This window comes from Zonotrichia albicollis, chromosome 3, assembly GCF_047830755.1.
Source record: "Zonotrichia albicollis isolate bZonAlb1 chromosome 3, bZonAlb1.hap1, whole genome shotgun sequence".
NCBI lineage: Eukaryota > Metazoa > Chordata > Aves > Passeriformes > Passerellidae > Zonotrichia > Zonotrichia albicollis.
The window spans coordinates 63,296,619-63,316,868 of record NC_133821.1 but is presented as its reverse complement, the minus strand read 5'-3'; the positions used below and the strand labels follow the sequence as shown (position 1 = coordinate 63,316,868).

The following is a 20,250-nucleotide window of genomic DNA, read 5'->3' as shown; positions in this document are numbered from 1 at the left end:
AACTTCAGGTAGGGGCTGGGTCATGAGACACAATATTCCAAAGTTTTTCAAGAGCTGATGGGGAAAAAAAAAAGGAAAAGCACATTTTAAAAAAGGCATGACCTAATGCATCTCAAATGTGACCTTTCTTGGATTATGGTTACTGTATTTGCATTTGGTAAAATATTTTTCTATGTGATTTGTTTAAAGCACAGAGCAAGTCCAATGTGCAACCACTATCAGTTCTTATAGGGCTGGAGATATGAAGCTGTTTATGACCCAGAGTTCTTCTTAGGGTTTTTACACAGCTTACAAACTTAGTAAATCGATGTTTAATTAAATTACAGTGAATGTTCTGAATATTTGAAAAGAAAATGCATATTCCATAGTAATGCAAAACAAATGTACTGCATTAAGTACTTTGCCTTTGCCCTGTCTGGGCTTGGTCTCCAGAATTTTTTTCTCTGTATTTCATTATTCATTAAGTTTACAATGTGCTTTTAGTAGTACAGCTTTGGTTTTGGTTCCCAGAGACAAATCAGATTCTAGGCTTGGTTCTAACTTGGCTCTGACTTGAAAGTATTTGGCTTGTCCAGGCATATATATAAAACGAGCAGCCAAAAAAGAAATGTTCCCATATTTTTTACTCTGAGCGTCAAGGAGAGAGCGTCAAGAATTTCCTTTGTAGATGAAACAGCAAAGTACAGTAACACTAACAGTTGCTGCAATTTGCTTTTTCATTGCCAGTGCACAGAAAACTGCTGCTGGAGGCTGCTGGTATGGCTTGAAATACTCATGCAGCTTTCAAAAACATGAGAGAGAACAGATGTATTTACCAACATCTCCATAATTAAGCTGCTAATACTGATGAAAGGCTTGCCATATTGAAATGCTTTTTGCTGCCAGGGAATGCTTTCTGATACAGATTTGGCCCATTCCATCCCCTTACTGCTACCCGAACACAGCACCAGTTATATAGGATGTTAAACATCCTCTTCCTTTATTCTTTAGCTTTGCCTAGCTCTTTCTGACACAGCAATAAGTACCTTCAGAGAGAAGATTTTTATCTCCTATTGCTTGATCTGACGTGCCTGAGCATGGACGGCATCATCATTGCTACCACAATCCATGAAAATCTCATCCCTCTTTTTTCTACATTTACTTCTCATCTTTTTCAGTTTCATCTTCTGACTTAGCTGTGTTCCAAATATTCATCTTCCATTAAATAGTGCCATTACCCCACTTAGGCAGTGTTGATCAACCTTGTATGCACTCTGCACATACAAGCTTAATTGATTGCAGTGGAAATTCTGGTTACAGAGAACTTGTTCAATTTGACCCTCGGCAAGGTTTTCAGAATTTAAGTCTTTTTTCATGTTCTTCCCATACTTCTGATCTCTCTAGGCCTGTGTGAATTTCTAACACAGACACAATGCTGTAAATACTTCATTAGGCTGCTAGGGGAGTATCAGAATGTGTCCTTTGGAAAAAACAGTCTCTAGTAAGAACACCACATCCAAATATTTTTGTCATTTTGCTTAGCATTTTAGTTTGAAACTGACCCAAACAAAAACCCACAACATGATTTTCTTTCCATGAAAGCTCAATAAATCTTTCAGCACAGTAAATGCATCTCAACTGTATCAGATAAAATCGGCACAGAGAGATATTAAGTAATTTTTCCGTAAAGAGAAGATATTTTGCTGACCCTAAGAAAATTTCATTTTTATCTCAATATTTGTGTTGCACAACATGTTTCCTTCAATGACATTCTTGAGTTTGCTTTTTGGGGTTTTCTGGGTTCCCATTCCCCTTCCCCCCGGCAAGTTTAATTTTTATGTCAATATGTGTATGGCATAACACACTGACTTCCAATATCCTCCAGGTTTTCTCTTCATTGCATATTTAGTTGTTCTTTATAGGTGGATAGGGCAAGCACTAGTAGATAATTTTATGGCAATTGAGACATATGCAAATTTTAGCTCTGAGTTAAATTTTTATAAATATCAGCTACATCATTCTGTAATTTATAACCATGTGATTACAATTTACAGCATTTTTCAGAAAGACAAGCTATGCTGGAAAAAGTGAAATATTGAAAACTTGAATAACAGAAAGAAAAATAATCTGACTGTAACTGTCACTGGATTTTTCTTAAGCAAAGACTATTCCATATGTCTCTGCTATCTCTCCACAATGAGACAGGACTGAATTTTATTTTATGAGTTTCTCATACCTTAATAAAATATTTATGAGTTTCACAGATTCCCTACAGAAATAAAGTAAGGAAAAAGGCTTCCTATATTTGTCATAATCAGTGAAAGGAAATGGTGAAGGTCATAAAGCATGTATCTCAACAGAGAACACTACAGACTGTTAGCTAGGAAGAGCTCTATTTATAATATAGCTCATTTTACAGAAAAAGACATTGAAACCATAATTAATTTACATAAGATATTCAAACCAGCTGTAGTTGATATTATTATTCCACATAAGGGGAAACTAATGATGGTTAAATATCAAAGGAAAACCTGGAGAGCCTGGATATGAGTTTCCCTGGTCCAATCACTGGGCATAGCATGCCCCAGAACAGTAATGGATCAAATATTATTCATTCACAGCACAAAAATTCAGCTTACCTTGCAATGAATTGAAAATTGAGAAGAGGTACAGGAAAGCAAGAGTTAAGGGACCCCAGGCAAAAAAGGCAAAGCCCCATGTCATGCCCAGGAGGAAGGTCAGGCTGACCACGCTGCGGAGATTCCTCAGGATCTCTTCCTTGAGGCTCCGGTTGGTTCTTTTCCCATTCCTCCCGCAGATTTGCACCATCACCACAATAAACATGGCAACATTCATTAGAAACATGATTCCAAAGTAGCCGGCACAAGTCACGTAAAAGACAACTTCGTTCTTGATCCAGCAGCTGTAAAAAAATTTAAAATAAAATAAAATAAAATAAAATAAAATAAAATAAAATAAAATAAAATAAAGGAGCATTTTTGGTTAATGGAAACTGTCCTTCCATTAATCATACAACTAAAGGAAAATGAGCTGATTTCTGATACCACCGATGCAGAAATATAGTGTAGAATGAAACATTTGTCCATTTTCTGTTTGGAAACAGGATGAAGCCCAGAGGCATCTTAAGTGACTACGGCCCACAGTACTACAATATGAGAAATCTGAGGGTTGTATCACATTTTAGTTAAAACTAGTTAGAAAAAGCGGGAAATGGTGGGAACTGCAATCCCATCATGAACAAAGTTCGGACTCAGAACACAAAAATTCACTGCTGTCATCTGTGTGAAGCATTGAGTGCTTTAGAAACGGAATGGGCAAACTTGGATCTTCACTGTCAAAATCTCAAGTTTCTAACACTGGAGCTAAAGAAGAACTTGAACATGACTGCAGAAGAAGCAGGACTTTTGAGGTAGCCATTTGACAGACAGCCATAGGAGAGCTCTAACTAATTCCTCTTGCAGCAAATGGCCTGAATGCTCAGCATGATACTATAATAAAATTTAAAAAATTGAAGTTTTATTTATCATAATGAAGCTTTGCCAGGCAAGGAAAAGAGCACTCACATAAAAATTTTGGCATTTGGAGTTATTATCTGGACTTCAAGAGAAGAACATAGAGGACTATTGAACTACATTGGCAAAAGGCTGCTTAACTTACAAAGGAAACTATTTTTATACAAATTCTTTCTTTGGTCTAACCTAGAAAATATACTTTTCATTTAAGACAAACCAAAACAAGTATTTTTAATTTATTTTCATGAAAAAAACTTTTGCCAGAGGCATGTTTGTTCCTGGCATTGGGTAATGCAGATTTACCTCCAGTTTTCCTAACAGCCTTCTTCACATTACAGATCTTAATCATTCAGAGTTTTGCTTCTTTTTGCTTGTTTAATGCACCATTGACTTTTCCAAAGCAACTACAAAGGCTAAATTTCAAGAGATCAAAAGAAATACTCACAAGTCATCTCCTCCTTGCCCGCTTGCATCTCTGCCATATAACTGTTTGCCATAAATATGACTTGCATTTGTATTAGCACTTGCTAAAACAATTGCTATCACCAGAGCTGGCAAACCTGTAACACAAGAAAACTCGTGAGCTGTTGAATCTCCTAAACTTTCAAATTCACCAGGCTAAGCTGAATTACTGATATCTCTATCCCTATTACTTTAGTGCACAGCATCCTGAGAAAACTGCACTGAGAAGGCAGAAGGAAACAATTTTCCAAACAGTACAAATATACAGAACTATCAAAACAATTAACAGGCATTAATGAATAAGCCTTGTAATGTGCTGTAAGGCAGAAGAAGTTTGGTATGTGATAAGGAAATTAAAGTAAAATAATTAACTAAAGTAAAATAATATCCCTTAATTACCCAAAGTTAAATTTGCAGCTGCACACAGGCTCTCATTATACAGTGAAAAGATTAACAAATTATTAAAATGGGATCTAGTGGAGGAATTTTTTGAGGTATTTTTTTATGCTAATGTGAATTCGTAAAGGTGCGTAACTGGGGAGCATGAACTTAAATCTGTAATTTCTCCACTGTTTCTCTCAACCACATTATATTATCTGCACCATATTATATATCTTCTACAGCACTATACATATTATATGTGGTCCCCTGCTTCCATAAAGCAAACTATGTATTTTTTAATATAAAAGCAGAGGGAGTATTTGGGAAAATGGACAACTATGCAGAAGAAAACTCTGCAGAAAGGTACAGCTCACACAAAAGAAATGCATGTTTCCTGATATGCCTTATTTACATCTTATCCTTGCTATAACAGAACAGATTCAAAGGGGAAGAGGTTAATTTGCTTTTCCGACCACTCAGTCCTTGTCCTCTGCTTGAGGTTGCCAAAGAGGATGCTAGTTGCCAATGGAAAGACATCAATTATCAGCTGCACTGAGGTCAGTGCTCTAGCCCAAGGTTAATGGCTTTGCATTGTGTTGTATGATTTCAAACACAATATGCGCATTCAGGGAGAAACCACAGATTCCTGATACAGACAAAAATGAAGAATAAAAGTCTTGCTGCCTGAGCCTTGCAGTTATTTTTCAGTATTACTTTTTCCATTTCTGTCCTGCTGTGTACATTGCTTAGGGCAGCCAGGATCTCTTGGTGGTTTAAATGCTGTGCTGAATCTCAGAAAATTTTGGTTGTTCGTCATTCCACAATAGACTTTGTGCTTGTTGGCAAGAAAATTTAAGCTGGAATTTAAGTTTTTGAAAGTCAATGCAAAACCTCCACAGGCTTTGCAGTAACTGCAAAAGTTTCTGCATTCATTGTGTGACACAGCCCTCCAACTCTGACACAGCACTCACATTTCCCCTCTCCCACTCTGGCCTCTTTGGAAAACAAGACCAGTTTATCTGGTCTCTCCACTCATTCTGGGGCTGGGAGCTGCCCTGGGTGGGGAGTGCCAGTGAGAGTGTATTTACACAGAAGCACACAGGGGAACTCGGTGACAGAGAGGGCTGGCTGCTTGCCGGCACTGCTGCAGGCTGGGGAAGGAAACCACACACTGATATAAATTCTACTCTGTATTTCTGATAGAGAGCTTTTATATAGCAGCATTTACAAAAAGCATTTTATACAGCAGCTTCCATCCTATGTAAATATTGCATCTAGTGAACTCACCCCAGCCAATGATGCAGAACTTCAGTATGTATCGCCGTATGTACGTGTTGAACACCTTCACTAGAGCAATGTACATGTGAACAGCTTCCAGTCCCATCCATGTAAAGGTGGCCAGAAGAAAAAAGTGCAAAAGTGCAGCCACAGCTATGCAGAGGCCATCAATATCAAAGGATGCAATCCAGCCATCAAGCAAAAAAATCAGGTTAAGAAAGAGCAGGGCTGTGCTCAGATTCATCAGGATTTTGGATGGATAATCTCGTCGTAGCTTCCTAATGAGAGAAGCACAGGTGCACATGATTAACTTGCTGCAATCACAAAAACCACCTCCTGCAGCTGGGCTTACCCGTTCACAAAGTCAATAAAAGCACAAGGAACCCCTTCAATCTTGGTTTGTGCAGTAAGACATAATGGAGTGTATTTCTGTGTGGGATAGTGGAAGGTTTCAGCTGCGTGTGGTGGGGGTAAGCTACCAATTCTTTGGTTCCATGATGAGCTAACTGATTTTTTTTTATTAAAAAAACCCCAAAACTTTAAATTAAATATAAACCAGTACTTTTTATTTTAAATGAAAACAAAAATAAGTATAGCTGACCAGAAGGTCCTCTATGTTCTATTCATATGTGGCCTTATATGTTAGCTTAGTTTTTGGAATATATTGTCCAGTGGATGTGGTTTTCTGGTTTTTTTTTTTAAATAGTGTCTTAGGAAGAGCGAAAAACATGTAATTTTTTTTAACTGATCCCCACTGAAATATGCATAATAAGGGGCAGCAAACAATTTCTACCAACTTGAACCAGAACACTACACCATAGGTAATGTAATAGGAACGCAATCATTGAAGATATTTAAAAATTGAAAAGTCCCTTCTTCAGCCCCCCTTCCCCCTCCTGTCCCCAGAAAATTATCCTTCTTTAGCAGTTACTATGTCCTGCCCTGTTACTGGCATAATGCTTTCTTTGTGCTGACATGACTTCATTTTCTCTTTTTACTATTCACAGAACTGTACTACTGCAAAATTTTTGCTTTCTCTTGAGTCACTTTCACACTTCAGCAGGACTTCTGTCGAAATTATTGTAACAGTTGAAATTTATGTTCATTTTATCTCTTTCCACTTCTGTCTTAAGGGCTATAGAATGTAATTGCTCTAGTTGGAAATTTCTCTTCTTAAATTTGGAAATTGTTATGCTCACATAGGCAAGCTTTGGGTTTTTTTTGTAATAAAAAGCCTGTTTGACAATTTTAGAATAATATCCATCTGTTCAAAATCTAGAGGATTCTGTCTTGCCAGAAGGAACATTTTGATACACATTCCTCTTATTCCCCGGTCTGAGCAGCACAACACATTAGAAACTGCAAGAAAGACTCTGAACTTCTGTCCCCTGGAAAAAGTTTCCACTTTACAACACTGTGACCCTGGTTTTGCAGGTTTGATTTTTTTTCAGCCATGGACTTCCTCTCCTAGGGAAATAAACCACACTGACCACGTAACTAACTTATTTTATTCTGCACATACAGGTACTTCTTTGTGATGTTCTTCACGGAATTAGCACTTACTCGAACGCAATGTATGTCAGAAGAGTTGCAGCTGAAAATATAGCAGATATCCCACAGCCTATGTAAGTGATAAAGGTCAGGACCTTGGTGTTCTGTGGGTCGATTTGCGTCACGGCTCTTTGCAGGTCCTGTGAGAGAAGGAAGAGACATTGGCTGTAGGCAGCACTTCTGCTGGGAGCACAGCACTCTTTCTTGGTAATTGGTCGAGTAAAACAGACAAGCATTCTGGCAATACCACTGTAACCTTGACACTGGGGTTCATTTTTGCTGCGTGTTCTCGGTCTGCAGTTGTTACACCTCTCACTTCCTTCCCACAGCTCTCCAAAACATTGTGCTGTAAGTATTATAACTTCTGGGAACAGCAGACAGAGCCTGATTCTGATCCTTATAATTCAGTACTAGGAATTGAAATGTCCTTCTCTGGAAAAGTCTCCAGTGTCCAAACTTTTTAATTCTGTTGCTTGTATACAACTCTTTTTCAGATGTAAGACTTTGAAAAATGTAATTTAAAAGTACTTATACTGAAATGTGCAACATTGTAGGGAATTTTTGGCCTTTTTGTTATTTAAAGTCCATAGGAGTCAATGCAACTAATCATGTACAGGTGAAACCAAGGGCAAGCTATTGCATTTTGGATTTAGGGTCTGTTTTGATATAAGAACTACACTTTTAAATATAATTGGTCAGAAAAGCAGTGATAAAGACAACAGGAAAAAAAATTGGAAATGAAGTAGGATTCTGCTTCACAAAATTCTAGGGATTTTCTTTTTTTTTCTGTCTAACTGTAACTGACACATGGTACCCTCTGAGAATGAATGTCAGTGTTATTTCCTTTTTTTAAGAGTGTTCAGATTTATATCACAGTGGAGAAAATGTGTGCAAACACTAAGATATGGTTATGTCAATTTTACAGTCATTTTCATTGCTGTCCCTAGCAAAACTAGTTAGCAAAAAGAAACATTAAATGCTACAAAACTTTGCATGTTTTGTAGGAAAAGGCAGGAGCAGGTTTTTCTTACTATCCATACCAGCCTTATATTACAGTTTATTTATATGTAAGGAGATTGTTTTTTGGAAAGAACTTAGTATTTAAATTAAAGTCAGAAAAAATTATTAAAATGGAAAAGCAACTAGAATGGTCAAAACTATGTAAAAATCTATTGGAATGCAGCCCAAATTCAAAGACCTTCTGCCTTATTTCCTACTGCCACTGAAGCAGAGAAGAGAAGGGGCTCATTGAATATATCCTAAAGAAAGCCTTTTCTTAATCCCTTTGGGGATGAAAAGGAGAACAAGACCATCATTTAGCTTGCAAGAAGACAGAAAGTTTGTGGCTTTTCCATATCTACATCTCAGCATGCTGTGACGAGAGCAGTTCTATTTAGAAGGGTCTGGAAGGCCAAAGCTGAAAAAGTCAGCGTATGTGGCTCCCTTGTGTGGTTTAAGTCCTATTTGACACTGCCACAAGTTACTTCAAACCCCAAGCACTTCCACTTAGGAATTATTCCTGCTGCGACCAGGAGCCAACATCTTTTCTGCAGCTATGTTTTACAGGCCAAAGAATGTTAATTTCAGCTGGAAAAAAAAATGTATCAGCCCATTATTGAGCATAAACAACCACCAAAAGTTCAGAAAAGATAGCACTATTCCATTTTTTCCTGTTGGGATTTTTTTCTTCTGGAAAACACTTCACAAGTGCAAATTGCTGGAGGCAGCTGAAGGCTGGAGGCCATGCTGCTGAGGCTGAAGTGTCCCATATGGTTCCCTTTTTCATCTCCTGGACAGACACTGCTCTGCCAGCCACCCTGTCTGGAGACTTTGCTTAAGGCTCTGACAGAGTGGGCTACGTGCTCTGTACCAGCGCTCCGTGAGCAGCCTTTTTCCAAGAGAAGGCCTGTAACATAAGGCATCCCCAAAACTGAGTAAAGCCAAGTAAGAAAACAGCCAATATGGGTTTACACATTGTGCAAAAGGTGCCACTTCATAGTTTATGACATTAGATAAATCTTGTCAAGTTTGAGAACTAGATTTGCAAGGGACAAGTCAGCCTTTCTATCTAAGGATGAAAGAGAATTATTGTGCTCCCTTGACTTTTCATCCTCATTACTATTTCTGCTGTCTGGAGGATGTTTTTCTTTCCCTGTTTTTCCCTACAATGATTCGCTTTTCTTTTTGTTCTGAAAACAGCATTTCTAACTATTTCTCCTGCTTTTATTTTTTTTTTTCCCCTGCAAGCAACTTCTCATTTTCTCAATCTGGAAATTTCAAATAGACTTTCTTATTCACTTCCCTCATGTTCCACACCTCCTTCCTCAGTTGCAGGTCATTTTTGTCAGATTATACTGTTAAGGGATATGTCAGAGATACCCTAAAACTTAGGACTCATTAAGATCACTTTTTTCTCCTGTCTCTCTAGTAGAAATAGGCCTTAGTTGTAATAAGTTGGATGTTATAATATGTTATTTGTATTTTGGTATCATTCAGAAGTCTCAACCTCAGGTCTTTTGTGGGACAGTATTTTTAAAACACAGAAAAATCTCATGGGTATGTTTTAATTATTTAAAAAATAATATTTAGCCACTTTTAAAGAATTTAATAATGATAATAATAACAACAACAATACTATTCTTCCACTGCAAACTTTATTCGTTATCTCGTTCCTGAATCCTTATTGCTAGCTACTTTTTTATGACAAGATAACTTATGATAATATGGGGGAAATAATGTATTATTTTTATTATAAATTATCTGCAAAAGAAAGAACCCAAGTAACAAAAATGTGATGTTTATCTGTTTCCCACCAGATAAAAATTCTGTTGCTGTTCCTGGGAAAAGTAACGTGGTGAGTAGTGAGCTTGCCTACCATTAGCACCCCAAAATGTGTGAGGTGGTTGCATAAGCACACAGTTTCATTTTCATTGGACTCTGCATCCACCTGGCAGCCCGCAGGATTCCAGCCACCACTGCCACCTGTGGAAATGAAACATGAGAAACTGGTGTCCAACAAACACATGTCAACCTCTCTTTTAGAAGATTTCTCACTTCATCCTGTGCAAATGCAGAAGTGCTTTCTCAAATTGAATGAGCCAGCATTAAAAACAACTGCAAGAGAAGCAGGTGTCAGATTTCCTAGTTTCTGCAAAGAATCACCCCAGATGAGTGCCCAGAAATGGACTAATGAGCAGAAGCAAGAGATGGAGATGTGTAATAAAGGTAGGGAGCTTTTTGGTTGGTGAGTAAGACGTGGGTCGCGCATTAAGACACACCTTAGTTTTACCCAATAATAAGATGGTTTTAGAACTCCTTTTCCCCCGACTGATGTGATGTCTACACCTGCCTGCCTCCCACTCATCTATCCTCAGGCACATGAAGGCTTTTATGGCCCAGGAGCACAGGGTTCCACCCTTCCTCTCTGCAGCACGTAATGCAGAATCCCAGAATGGGTAATCCCAATGATCTCTGGTGGCCTTAAAAAAAAACATGAAGTGAGCTATTCCCAACCCACTCCACATGAAAAGGCCATTCTGAAAAACAAGTAGAAAGATTTTGGTTTTAAAAATTAAATGATGAAAAGTAAAAAGTGTTTCTTTATTCATTTTTTCCCTGCCAAAATATGAGCTAGTTTTGTGAAATCATTCTTATTCTCTGACTCTTAAAGACATTTATCTCATGGCTCTAGACAAAATCCAGCCTAATTTGCTTTGTAAGTTCAAGACAATCAAACACTCAAATTCAAAACATTTTCCCAAAATACTCTGAAGATGTTCCACAACCACTTAAAACTATTCTCCACTCAAGTAGCCACTGTGAATAGTTTCCCTCCCTGTGTGTTTCTCCTTAAATGTGATTCTTAAGTTCAGCTTCATAACTAGTTTCTATGATTTTTTGCTGATTTTAACCCTCACAAATTCTTCTCAGTTGCTCTGTCTGTATTTCCTACTTTGAAATACAAATTTGGATGTTAAATTTTATTTCTTGCAAGACTCTGTGTACTGAACCTCTCCACCCGAAATCCTCAGCTCTGTTTCATTGTAAGGAAGAGAAACTTCTCAGCAATGATCTCTAAAACAGAGACATCTGGAAATTCATCCCAGAGGACAACTTTGCGCAAAGGATTAAGAGCCTGAGTAAAACATCACACACAGGTTTGGCACTAGTGACCATTCTTTGATGAAGAATGTTCTAAAATGTTGCTTTATTAACATGAGTCTCTGTATGTGACCAAAAAAGCTTATAATCTGTAACAGTCACAATCTTACACCTATATAACCCAGTTCTTAAAAAAATGAACAGTTAAAAGTATGGCTAAGAACCATTCATGTGTCTGAGTAGCATTAGAATTTAATTTGCTCATACAGACAGATCAGAGAAAAACTGCAGATATGGGAAAAATTGGAAGAACTTAATGGAAAAAATGTAAATGTTAAAAACATTTACATTAAAAACAAACTTTTTAAAGGAGTACTTAAAATTTGCTGTTACAAGTAACTTTGTTACCCAGAAGAAATTATACACTTCATTGATGGGACTTTATTGAATCCTGAAAGGATTGATTTGGGAGCAAAACAGCCAATACTGCAACCAATTTTAAGACTCAGACATATTTATCCCCCTTATCAAATAAATTACAGTATTTTCAACTTACCATTTTTGTTCATATCCCAGAAGACACAGGTAGGTTTAGGATCTTCCTAAGAACAGATGTAAAAGTAGACTTTGTATATCTCTTCAGACATAAATCTCATCATTTACAACAGATGTTGCAATGCATATATTTTCATTTAATGAGCTGAAGAATCCATATAATTAGATAGCTGAAAATTTGCCTAGTGTCAAATTAGAGTTTTTTTCTGCTAGAAAAACAGATTTGTCCAAATTGCAAAATCTAGAGCACTGCTTCTATGTACTGTTCAATGGTTCCTTTTGCACATCCTCAGGATAATGAACTTTTCTCATTACTGAAGTTATCCATGAATATGATGTCTTTATATAATCTGAATACTTTTACCTGTTTACTGCCTTAGGGCTTCTCCATGAATCCTCTACATAAAGCTTGAAAATGTACAAATGACTGCTGAACCCATGTGTAGGTTGTTTTGCCTCACCTTAAAATATTCATTATAATGCAATGATAATTATAATATTCATAATAATGCAAAGTCAATTGAGCTGTGACAACTACAAACCAGGTTCTCATTACATAAACAATTTACTTAGGTATTGCATTTTAACATTTTCTTTAATGTTTCAAATGCTAGTTCCTCTTTTGGATTAGATACTGAGAATGGAGTTAAGCTCACACATTTTCTAACTGGAACAGTATGTGCCAAAAGGCTGCATTTGGTCTGTATTTCCCTAAATTTACTGTAGTGATCTTTTATAAGTGTGTTTCTGTCCATTCCTCTGATGAAAACCACATAACAACAAAATCATTCTGGGAACTATTAACAAAGCAAATAATGTTTGGTCAAAGAATTTAAGTAATCATGAAGTTACAGTGTAATAAATTATGTAATGAATATGGTCATTAACACAGGTTTCACCAACAGTAATTGGCACAAAATTACTGCTGAGGGGCAGAATCAATTGTTTTGCAGATAAATGTTAGGTCATGAATGGAGTGCGAATGCATGAGGATGGGAGGGATTATTTGTTTCCATGTTGTGCTTGCATGCTTTTGTTCTAGACTTCTTAATTTTGATTTGAATTTGATCTTACTCAAAATCCATCCATATAAATCAGGTTATAATCTTAGCCTTTACCATATATAACCTGCATTCCTCTTCCTCTGAATAATCAGTCTTGTTTTACCTGAATTTTGGTATGCTTGATTGTAATCTTCACATAATCCTGAAGATCCTGAATGGTTAAGTTTCCAATACTGCATGCTACCACGAAACTGGTCAAATTGGCAGGATTTTCTGCATCCTTCAAGAGATTAAGAAAAATGTAGTAAGTGCTTACATGGCACATAACATAAAAGCCAGAGTACACAGTTTCATTTTTGCAGCATGCCAGAATAAGTAAGTTGTCAGCATTTCTGTACTTTTGATCACACAATATAAGAGTGTTATGTTTATAAAATCAAATTATGGGTTTGTCTCATGGAAGCTTTCCTATTTTTCTTGTAGCCATAAAGCATAGGCACAATTACAGAGAGAGGTTAGAAGGCAAACAAAATTATAACTCAAACAATGTGGCAGATAACAACCCATGATATGATTAGCTCATTTCCCTAAACAAGCATGAGCGAGCTCACTTATCTTATTGTTGACACTGTCCTTTAGTAAATGCAAAGATTTTAGTGAATAAACTGTTTTCTGGATATAGTTGCTAAATCACCCTCAATCTTACAATGAATGACTATGAAGTAGTAAACAAATGCTAGTAGTAAACAAATGAAGTAGTAAACAAACATTCAAAGCAATGCTATATACTGAAGGGGATAGCATTTTCTGTAAAGTCTTATTCAACAGGAATTGAAATAGAGTTCTGACATTATCACTGACCAGTAGGATTTTTAACCTGCAGCTGACAATTTTCCAGAAGAGGTGGTTTCCTTGGAAACGAGTCATTTATTGAAATGGGAGTGCAGTAGTAGGGATATTTTCTTTTGATAGCCTTCTATTGGAACCTGCATATTTACATGCCTGGTTTGAAAGCTTGGTTGCTGCCTGTGGCAGATCTTAAGTAAAATAAAGTGTCCTATTGCCATTCACTTTCCCTCCTAAAATCTGCTCTGCCAAACTCCTGAACCGTTGATTCCTTCCATTTAGGAGTTTTGTTAACATAACAAGACGTCAGGTTTCAGTTCAGCACTGGGCTTGTGAGATCCCACCACTCATGAGAGACACAAAAGCTTCTGTTATTAGGTGGTTATTATACTGAGAAGAATATTTTATTTCCCAAGAGCCATATTCAAGAATTTTCAGACACAGTATTTCAGACTATACTGGAGCTTTGTGCCAAAATTCCCTAAAACCTTAAAAATTGAAGAGGGAAGAAAATGCAAATCTCTAGGCAGTTCTTTAGTATTCAGACAAAAAAAATCTCTTGGGTACCACCTAAATTTGAGCATTCGACAAAGTCTATGAAAGTCCTTAGACATATTTCCACAGGTTTCAGTGGATTCTGTCTGTAGCAGATAAGAAAAACGAGGCACAGTTGGTCTCTTTAGTGAAGGCAATTTAATGTATTCTTATGTGTGCTTTAAAGAAAAATACAGATTTCTACTTATTTAGCCATAAGGCTGTGTTCAGCTGGAGTTCAACAGTTCAGGTACAGATGTTTACACTGAACACACCTGTGTTTGGTGAAGTGAATCCCACCCTGAACAGCTTTTATGTAGCTCTCTAAGTAAGGGAACCATCTATAATGAATTACAAGCCAAAACTTACTGTAATTCTCTCAGTCGCAATACAATAACCCCCCACTTACAATAGTGCAAAGTATGTTTCACTGTTATGTTGAGTTCTTTTAAGGAAGACATTTAATAGCATTCAGATATTTGTAATTGCACATGGAAGAAATATGAAATGCAATACAAATAAAATACTCTTATACTAAGGGATAAAGTTATTTGGTTTGAGATGGCAAATTGAGTTTATTTGTAGGCCTTATTTTAATCCCCTTTTTCTTTAGCTTCCTTTATTTTTAGACTTCCTAAAAATGTGAGGATTGCACATTTTAAATTCATTGTGTTAAACACATCACCCACGAAGACTTTGAAAAACACATAAAAATGAAAGGCATTTTAGTTGCAAATTAAGGTGCAATTTTTATGGTTTTTGTTTTTTAATGGCTTATTAAGTACCACTTAGAAACGCATTCTGGCACCATTAAGGGACACATTCTGACTTCATATGATTTTATGCCATTATGACCAGCCTCCATCTGTATTCTTCTGGGTTTTTTTATTAAAGATATTCATCCTGTTTTTCTCAAATGCAGGCTTAAAACGAATACAATTTAAAATAAAAATACTTAGGGGTGTATTTCAGAAGGCAACTGCGGGTCATGGGTATTTTCTTGCCTAGATTATCTGAAGAATCTGGATACGCTGCCAATAAAAACGATAATATAGGGACAATACAATACTATGGAATTCTGCGGATGCACAAGAGCCAAAGGTCACTTGAAATACTGATGAGAAAACAAACTCAAGTCTTCTGAGACACATTCTACAGTTCACCATGAAACAATGTTTCCTTCTTAATTAACTTTTTTTTTTTTTTTAAAACTGTGGTTTTGGTTTTCTTTTTCCAAGCTGCAAAGTCTTCCTAACATTTTGGCACCTACCATGCAGGCACTATTTACAATTGCCATTTGATAAGACACAAAAAATAAAACATCATATCTACCTGAGCATGTTTAGGTTTCAGGTACAAGTATTGTTCTCCTTATTCCTATTAAAATATGGTATGCTTATGAGAACACAGATATGAAAAGAACAGTGTGTATACATATATATATATATATATATACATACATATATATATATATATATATATGAACAAAAATCCTCTGGCTCCTAACCATCAGCCTGGGATTCCCAACTGAATATAGAGCAGTCAGCTGGATATGACAGCTAACCAGTCTTAAAAGGAAAGGAGAGTACTTGGCAGTGTTATATGCCAAATTACCTCCTGATAGAAAAGAACCTGTCGCCACTGTCTCCGTTAATATAACTCCTTGAAAATCAAGGAGTTATATTAATGCATTTTAACAGAATTAAAGGCTTTTTAAAAGGCTTTTGCTGCTCTCCTCTAATTTTAAGCAGTTGGGATACAGTTTTCCATAGATTACCCTGAGAAAAGGTTTATTTCACACGTGAGAGTAATTTGCAGTTAAACCACTGACTTCAACTCAACTTGGGCACTTTAACTATTTTGCTGCTCTGAACATAAGACTGTCTTTAGTGCCTACATTTGCTGTCATCTTTTAATTCCTGAAACTTATTAAATACTGTGAAAGGATTACACTACAGGAAACTTTTAGCAGCTGGCTTTGATTCACTCTATCTGTAATGACTTTAAGTACATTAATGCTTACCTGAAAAAGACCATTTTTATTGAAGAAAGTAAACTGAGCCCTGGATATAACTTCAAACTCATCTTGACTTAAATTCTTCAGTAAACTTGGTGGCAGAACAACAGAAGCGATGGCACTTGTCTGATTCTTGTCAAAATCTATCTGTTAAATAAAAACAACAGGAGAACATCTTCAAACAATAAAGAAACCATCTGTTGTCCACAACTGGGTTCACACTCTTACACAGAAATATGTAGATATGGGACTAAAACTAATCAACACTAAAATGACTTGTGTCTATATTAGAGCTGATGCAATAAATAAACTCTTTAAAGGCTAGGGAGGTTTCCCACTTTTCCAGCATGAGATCAGCCTTCTGCTACAAAAAGATATTAGATAAAACCAACAAAGAAACAAACTCTTCCACTGCTATAATGATGATTTGGATACAATGAATGGTAATTATGACAGTCATAACCATTGTCAGCAGCATTCAAAATATTTTTCCTCCTAGCAAACAATGTTGAGAACTAAAAGATATGTTCTGAATCTTTGTTTATTAAATTGTATTAGTTGCCCTCATCTGCACATCTGGAATAATTTTCTTATGAGCTTTTATGGTTTCTCTGGAAAGCAGATTTAAAAATTATTAATGTCAGTTTTCCATATTTATTGTGCTCTGTAACACAAAAAAAGACACTTTCTGACATCATATAAATTTAATCTTTATTGGCAGAAATCAGAATGTATCAGAAATCTAAAAGCCCTCTGTGGCCCAGGAATATAACAAGTGAGTAGGAAATAAAAGAGGATGCAACCCTGCATTTTATTAGCAATTCTGTGACTGACCACTTTCCACCATGGCCTACTCAAGGTGTGCCACCATATCCATTGAAGGAAGGGGAACAGGCCAGCTCACAGTAAAGTCAGCTCACTCTACAGTAAAAGCACTTCAGAATTTACTGTGAGGTATGGGAACTCCCACTACTGACTTCCCCAGAGCCATCCTGGCCATGTACTTATGCCTCTCATGGACAATTGTGTCATTCTAAAAGCACCATTAGCTAATAGAAAGTTAAAAGTCATAGGCTATTGATGGATTATTCACCCTTGGAAATCAGTAAGAAGCAGCCCACAGATATCCCCTGACAGGGATAAATGCAGTTCAAAACCAGGTTTTCAGAGGTTGAGTCTGCCACAGTAAACAGAGAGTGTGTACATGATAAAGATGTCCCATTAGGCACTGTCTGCAAATAGAGTAGAAGAGGCTTCTCCAAAGCAGCATGGATATATTACAGGAACAATTTAATAATATGAATCACCAAAACATAACTTAGTCAAAGTTTTGGCAAGAAACATAAAGACACAGGGGACTGAAATAGAATCTTTCCAAATTGCCACGGATAAATTTGCTTGGTATCTACTTTAAGAAAAAAAATAAAAGAAAAAAAATATCTGGAAATATTCTGACATACAGCTTGAAGAGTTTAATGTTCCCTGATGAGCCCAGGATAGATCATCACTACAGTGGTGAAAAACGTGGGCTTTCACAAGGGAATCTCCCTTCAGCAGGGACAGAAAGTATCTTTCTGACAGGCATGGAAAATATAAACGGTGCCCACAGCTGCTGCAACTTTTCTGGTAGGAAGGATGCTAAGAATTCTCAATCAGCTGTTGGAAATGTGAAAGTCTGAAAAGAAGCTCATGTTCCAATAGGAACAGTATAAATAATTTGACGAAGTTTGGATTTTATGATTATTTAGACAGTGCTGTAATAAATGATTCCTGGACGAGAAAATTCCTGGATGTCCTCAAGCCACAGATGGTAATTCCTGTTCTATGTATGATCATCTAAAACCTGGCTTCAGAATTTTCCTTTCCTCTTTCCATAAATAAAGGATGAAATCTGCAGGAGAAACATTCCTTTGATAACAAAGAACTATTCAGCTTCACAAACAGCTATTGAGCTTCATTGACATGAGAGCTAAACAAAAGTGAAATTACAATCACCAAAAATTTCTGATAAAATTGATTCAAAGGAATTTTAACTAAAATATCTAGGAATATAGATATGTGAAAACTCAAGTACATTAAATCTATTTTTATCTATTTAAAAAAGCATTTGAGTTTTGATCCAAAGTTTACATATATGCACAAGTCTTAAAGACTATTATATTACTACTACTTCTTCTAGGAAGTAGACATTTTTCTGTCTTCATTCTTGTTTTGATTTTTACAGTATATCGTATTTTATAAAATGATCAGAAATTTATTAGGATTGTTGTGTTGCCAGTTTGCAGCAGGAATTATTTTGTTTCCATACAATACTTATACTCTAGTGATTAGTCTTTAACTGTTTATATAATGCCATATTTTGCTGAATTCAGTTTTAATTCCTCTGGCCCAAATGATAGCAGATTTTTTTCTCTTTCTGTGTAATATTTTCTGTGTGTTTCTCCAAGTAAGACTCATTGTACTTGAATGGTTAAACACCCAGGAAACTGAGATTACATTACCTCAGTCACAGATTTTCTATTACACTGAAAAAAATTAAAATGCACTGCATTTTTAAAAGCATTTAGGTGTCTTAAGATATAGTGAAATTTATAAATTTTTGGCACCTCATCACTACTGATTTCAAAAGGACCTTTGGAAAATCCTGTTGGTGCTCATGTGCTTCTCAAGCAGTATTTCAAATTTTAAGATGTCTGTTTTTTTTCTATTTGTGGGAAAAAAAGCAAAGAAAAAATATTTTTGAGGTGATGATAAATATCTTAACTATAGTATGCTGTCTAGATCCTGTAGCACTGGAGACCTTCCTAAATTTTGTGTGATCTCTTTTCATTTTATTTTTCATGTCTAGGCTGATAAAGCTCCACATGAATGACTTGAATGCCTCAGATATCCTAAATGGTGCAAGCCAATCAACCTATATGTGGACAACTGGATTAGACTTAGGTTTCTTTTAGCACTTAATATTTAAACTGTACTGGAAAACTGAAGAACTTTTATATCTGCAGAAATCTGTATGTAGATACCTATATATAGGTGTTTTATTTTAAAGCTGAAAGACATCAAAAGATTTGTTAGATATTGCACAGTGGTCAGTACCACGGATTGTTAAAGATTATTTTCCTTTTTCACGAGTAAAAAACCCGCACAATACTAAAAAAAAGGTCAAGTGTGTTGTGGATTTATAAGCCAAATTACTTTTTATCTGCATGGAATGTGAGTTTATCTGTGTTTCCTGTCACTCAAGGAAATACTACATTAATCTGTTATCTGTTTGGATGGTTGTAGGAAAAAGGAAACAGAAAGTAGGGGGAGAACTGGGAGTTGCAAGTGGATTTATAGGAACCACAGTAAACACACTTGGAACAAGAGGCACATTTCATGTTCAAATACAGCTGCTTGTTCTGTACCTGGAAATCAGATGCATTATTCTGTGGACTGACGCTGAAAGCACCACCTTTGAATGAAGTTGAATTTATAGAAGACACTCCAAGTGCGAGATTTCGTGTTGAAATACTCATGGATGGTCCAGCAAAATGGATCTTTAAAGCCAAGGCATCAATAGTTTTTAGAGCTCTAAAAACAGAAATAAAAATTACTCTGAAAACTGAATACAGGAAAAAATCCCACCTATGCTCTGCATGCCCCTCACTTAACAACATGATCCTCTTGTTACTATGCTTCTATTACTCATCTGTGTATTCACAAGGAGAGTGATGGACTGTAAATTTATGCATGTTTCTTGAAAACAGAAGCTTTTGACTGACAGAAACTGTGTGACTACACATCACTGGTCCTGAAATAATTTTCCAACAATACCTCTATCTATGCTGTGTCATGTATCAAAATACTTGTTTTCCATCCAAATACTTTTTCATGCACACTAAAAGAAGCAATATTTGTGTATCTGTTTTGGGAAATTGTTTTTGATGGAAATCAGAAAACTTTTATTTTCTTGTTTGTCTATACATGTAAGAATGAATCCTTACAGCCTTGCAGGTTTCTCTCAAAA

The 20,250-nt window shown here is 36.2% G+C and overlaps 1 protein-coding gene across 8 annotated transcripts in view; it reads right to left on the bottom strand.

Moving 5' to 3' along the window:
- The window catches only part of ADGRG6 (adhesion G protein-coupled receptor G6), a 110,636-nt gene that overhangs the window by 10,568 nt on the left and 79,818 nt on the right, over positions 1 to 20,250 (bottom strand). For all 8 annotated transcript variants that reach the window (XM_005490256.4, XM_074537650.1, XM_014269320.3 and 5 more), the window contains 9 exons: positions 19,649 to 19,814; positions 16,248 to 16,388; positions 13,008 to 13,124; positions 11,842 to 11,887; positions 10,060 to 10,166; positions 7,197 to 7,324; positions 5,643 to 5,911; positions 3,958 to 4,072; positions 2,619 to 2,902 (listed from right to left, as the gene is read on the bottom strand). In XM_005490256.4, coding sequence (XP_005490313.1) covers positions 2,619 to 2,902; positions 3,958 to 4,072; positions 5,643 to 5,911; positions 7,197 to 7,324; positions 10,060 to 10,166; positions 11,842 to 11,887; positions 13,008 to 13,124; positions 16,248 to 16,388; positions 19,649 to 19,814 — 1,373 coding nt within the window. The remainder of the gene's footprint in view (positions 1 to 2,618; positions 2,903 to 3,957; positions 4,073 to 5,642; positions 5,912 to 7,196; positions 7,325 to 10,059; positions 10,167 to 11,841; positions 11,888 to 13,007; positions 13,125 to 16,247; positions 16,389 to 19,648; positions 19,815 to 20,250) is intronic.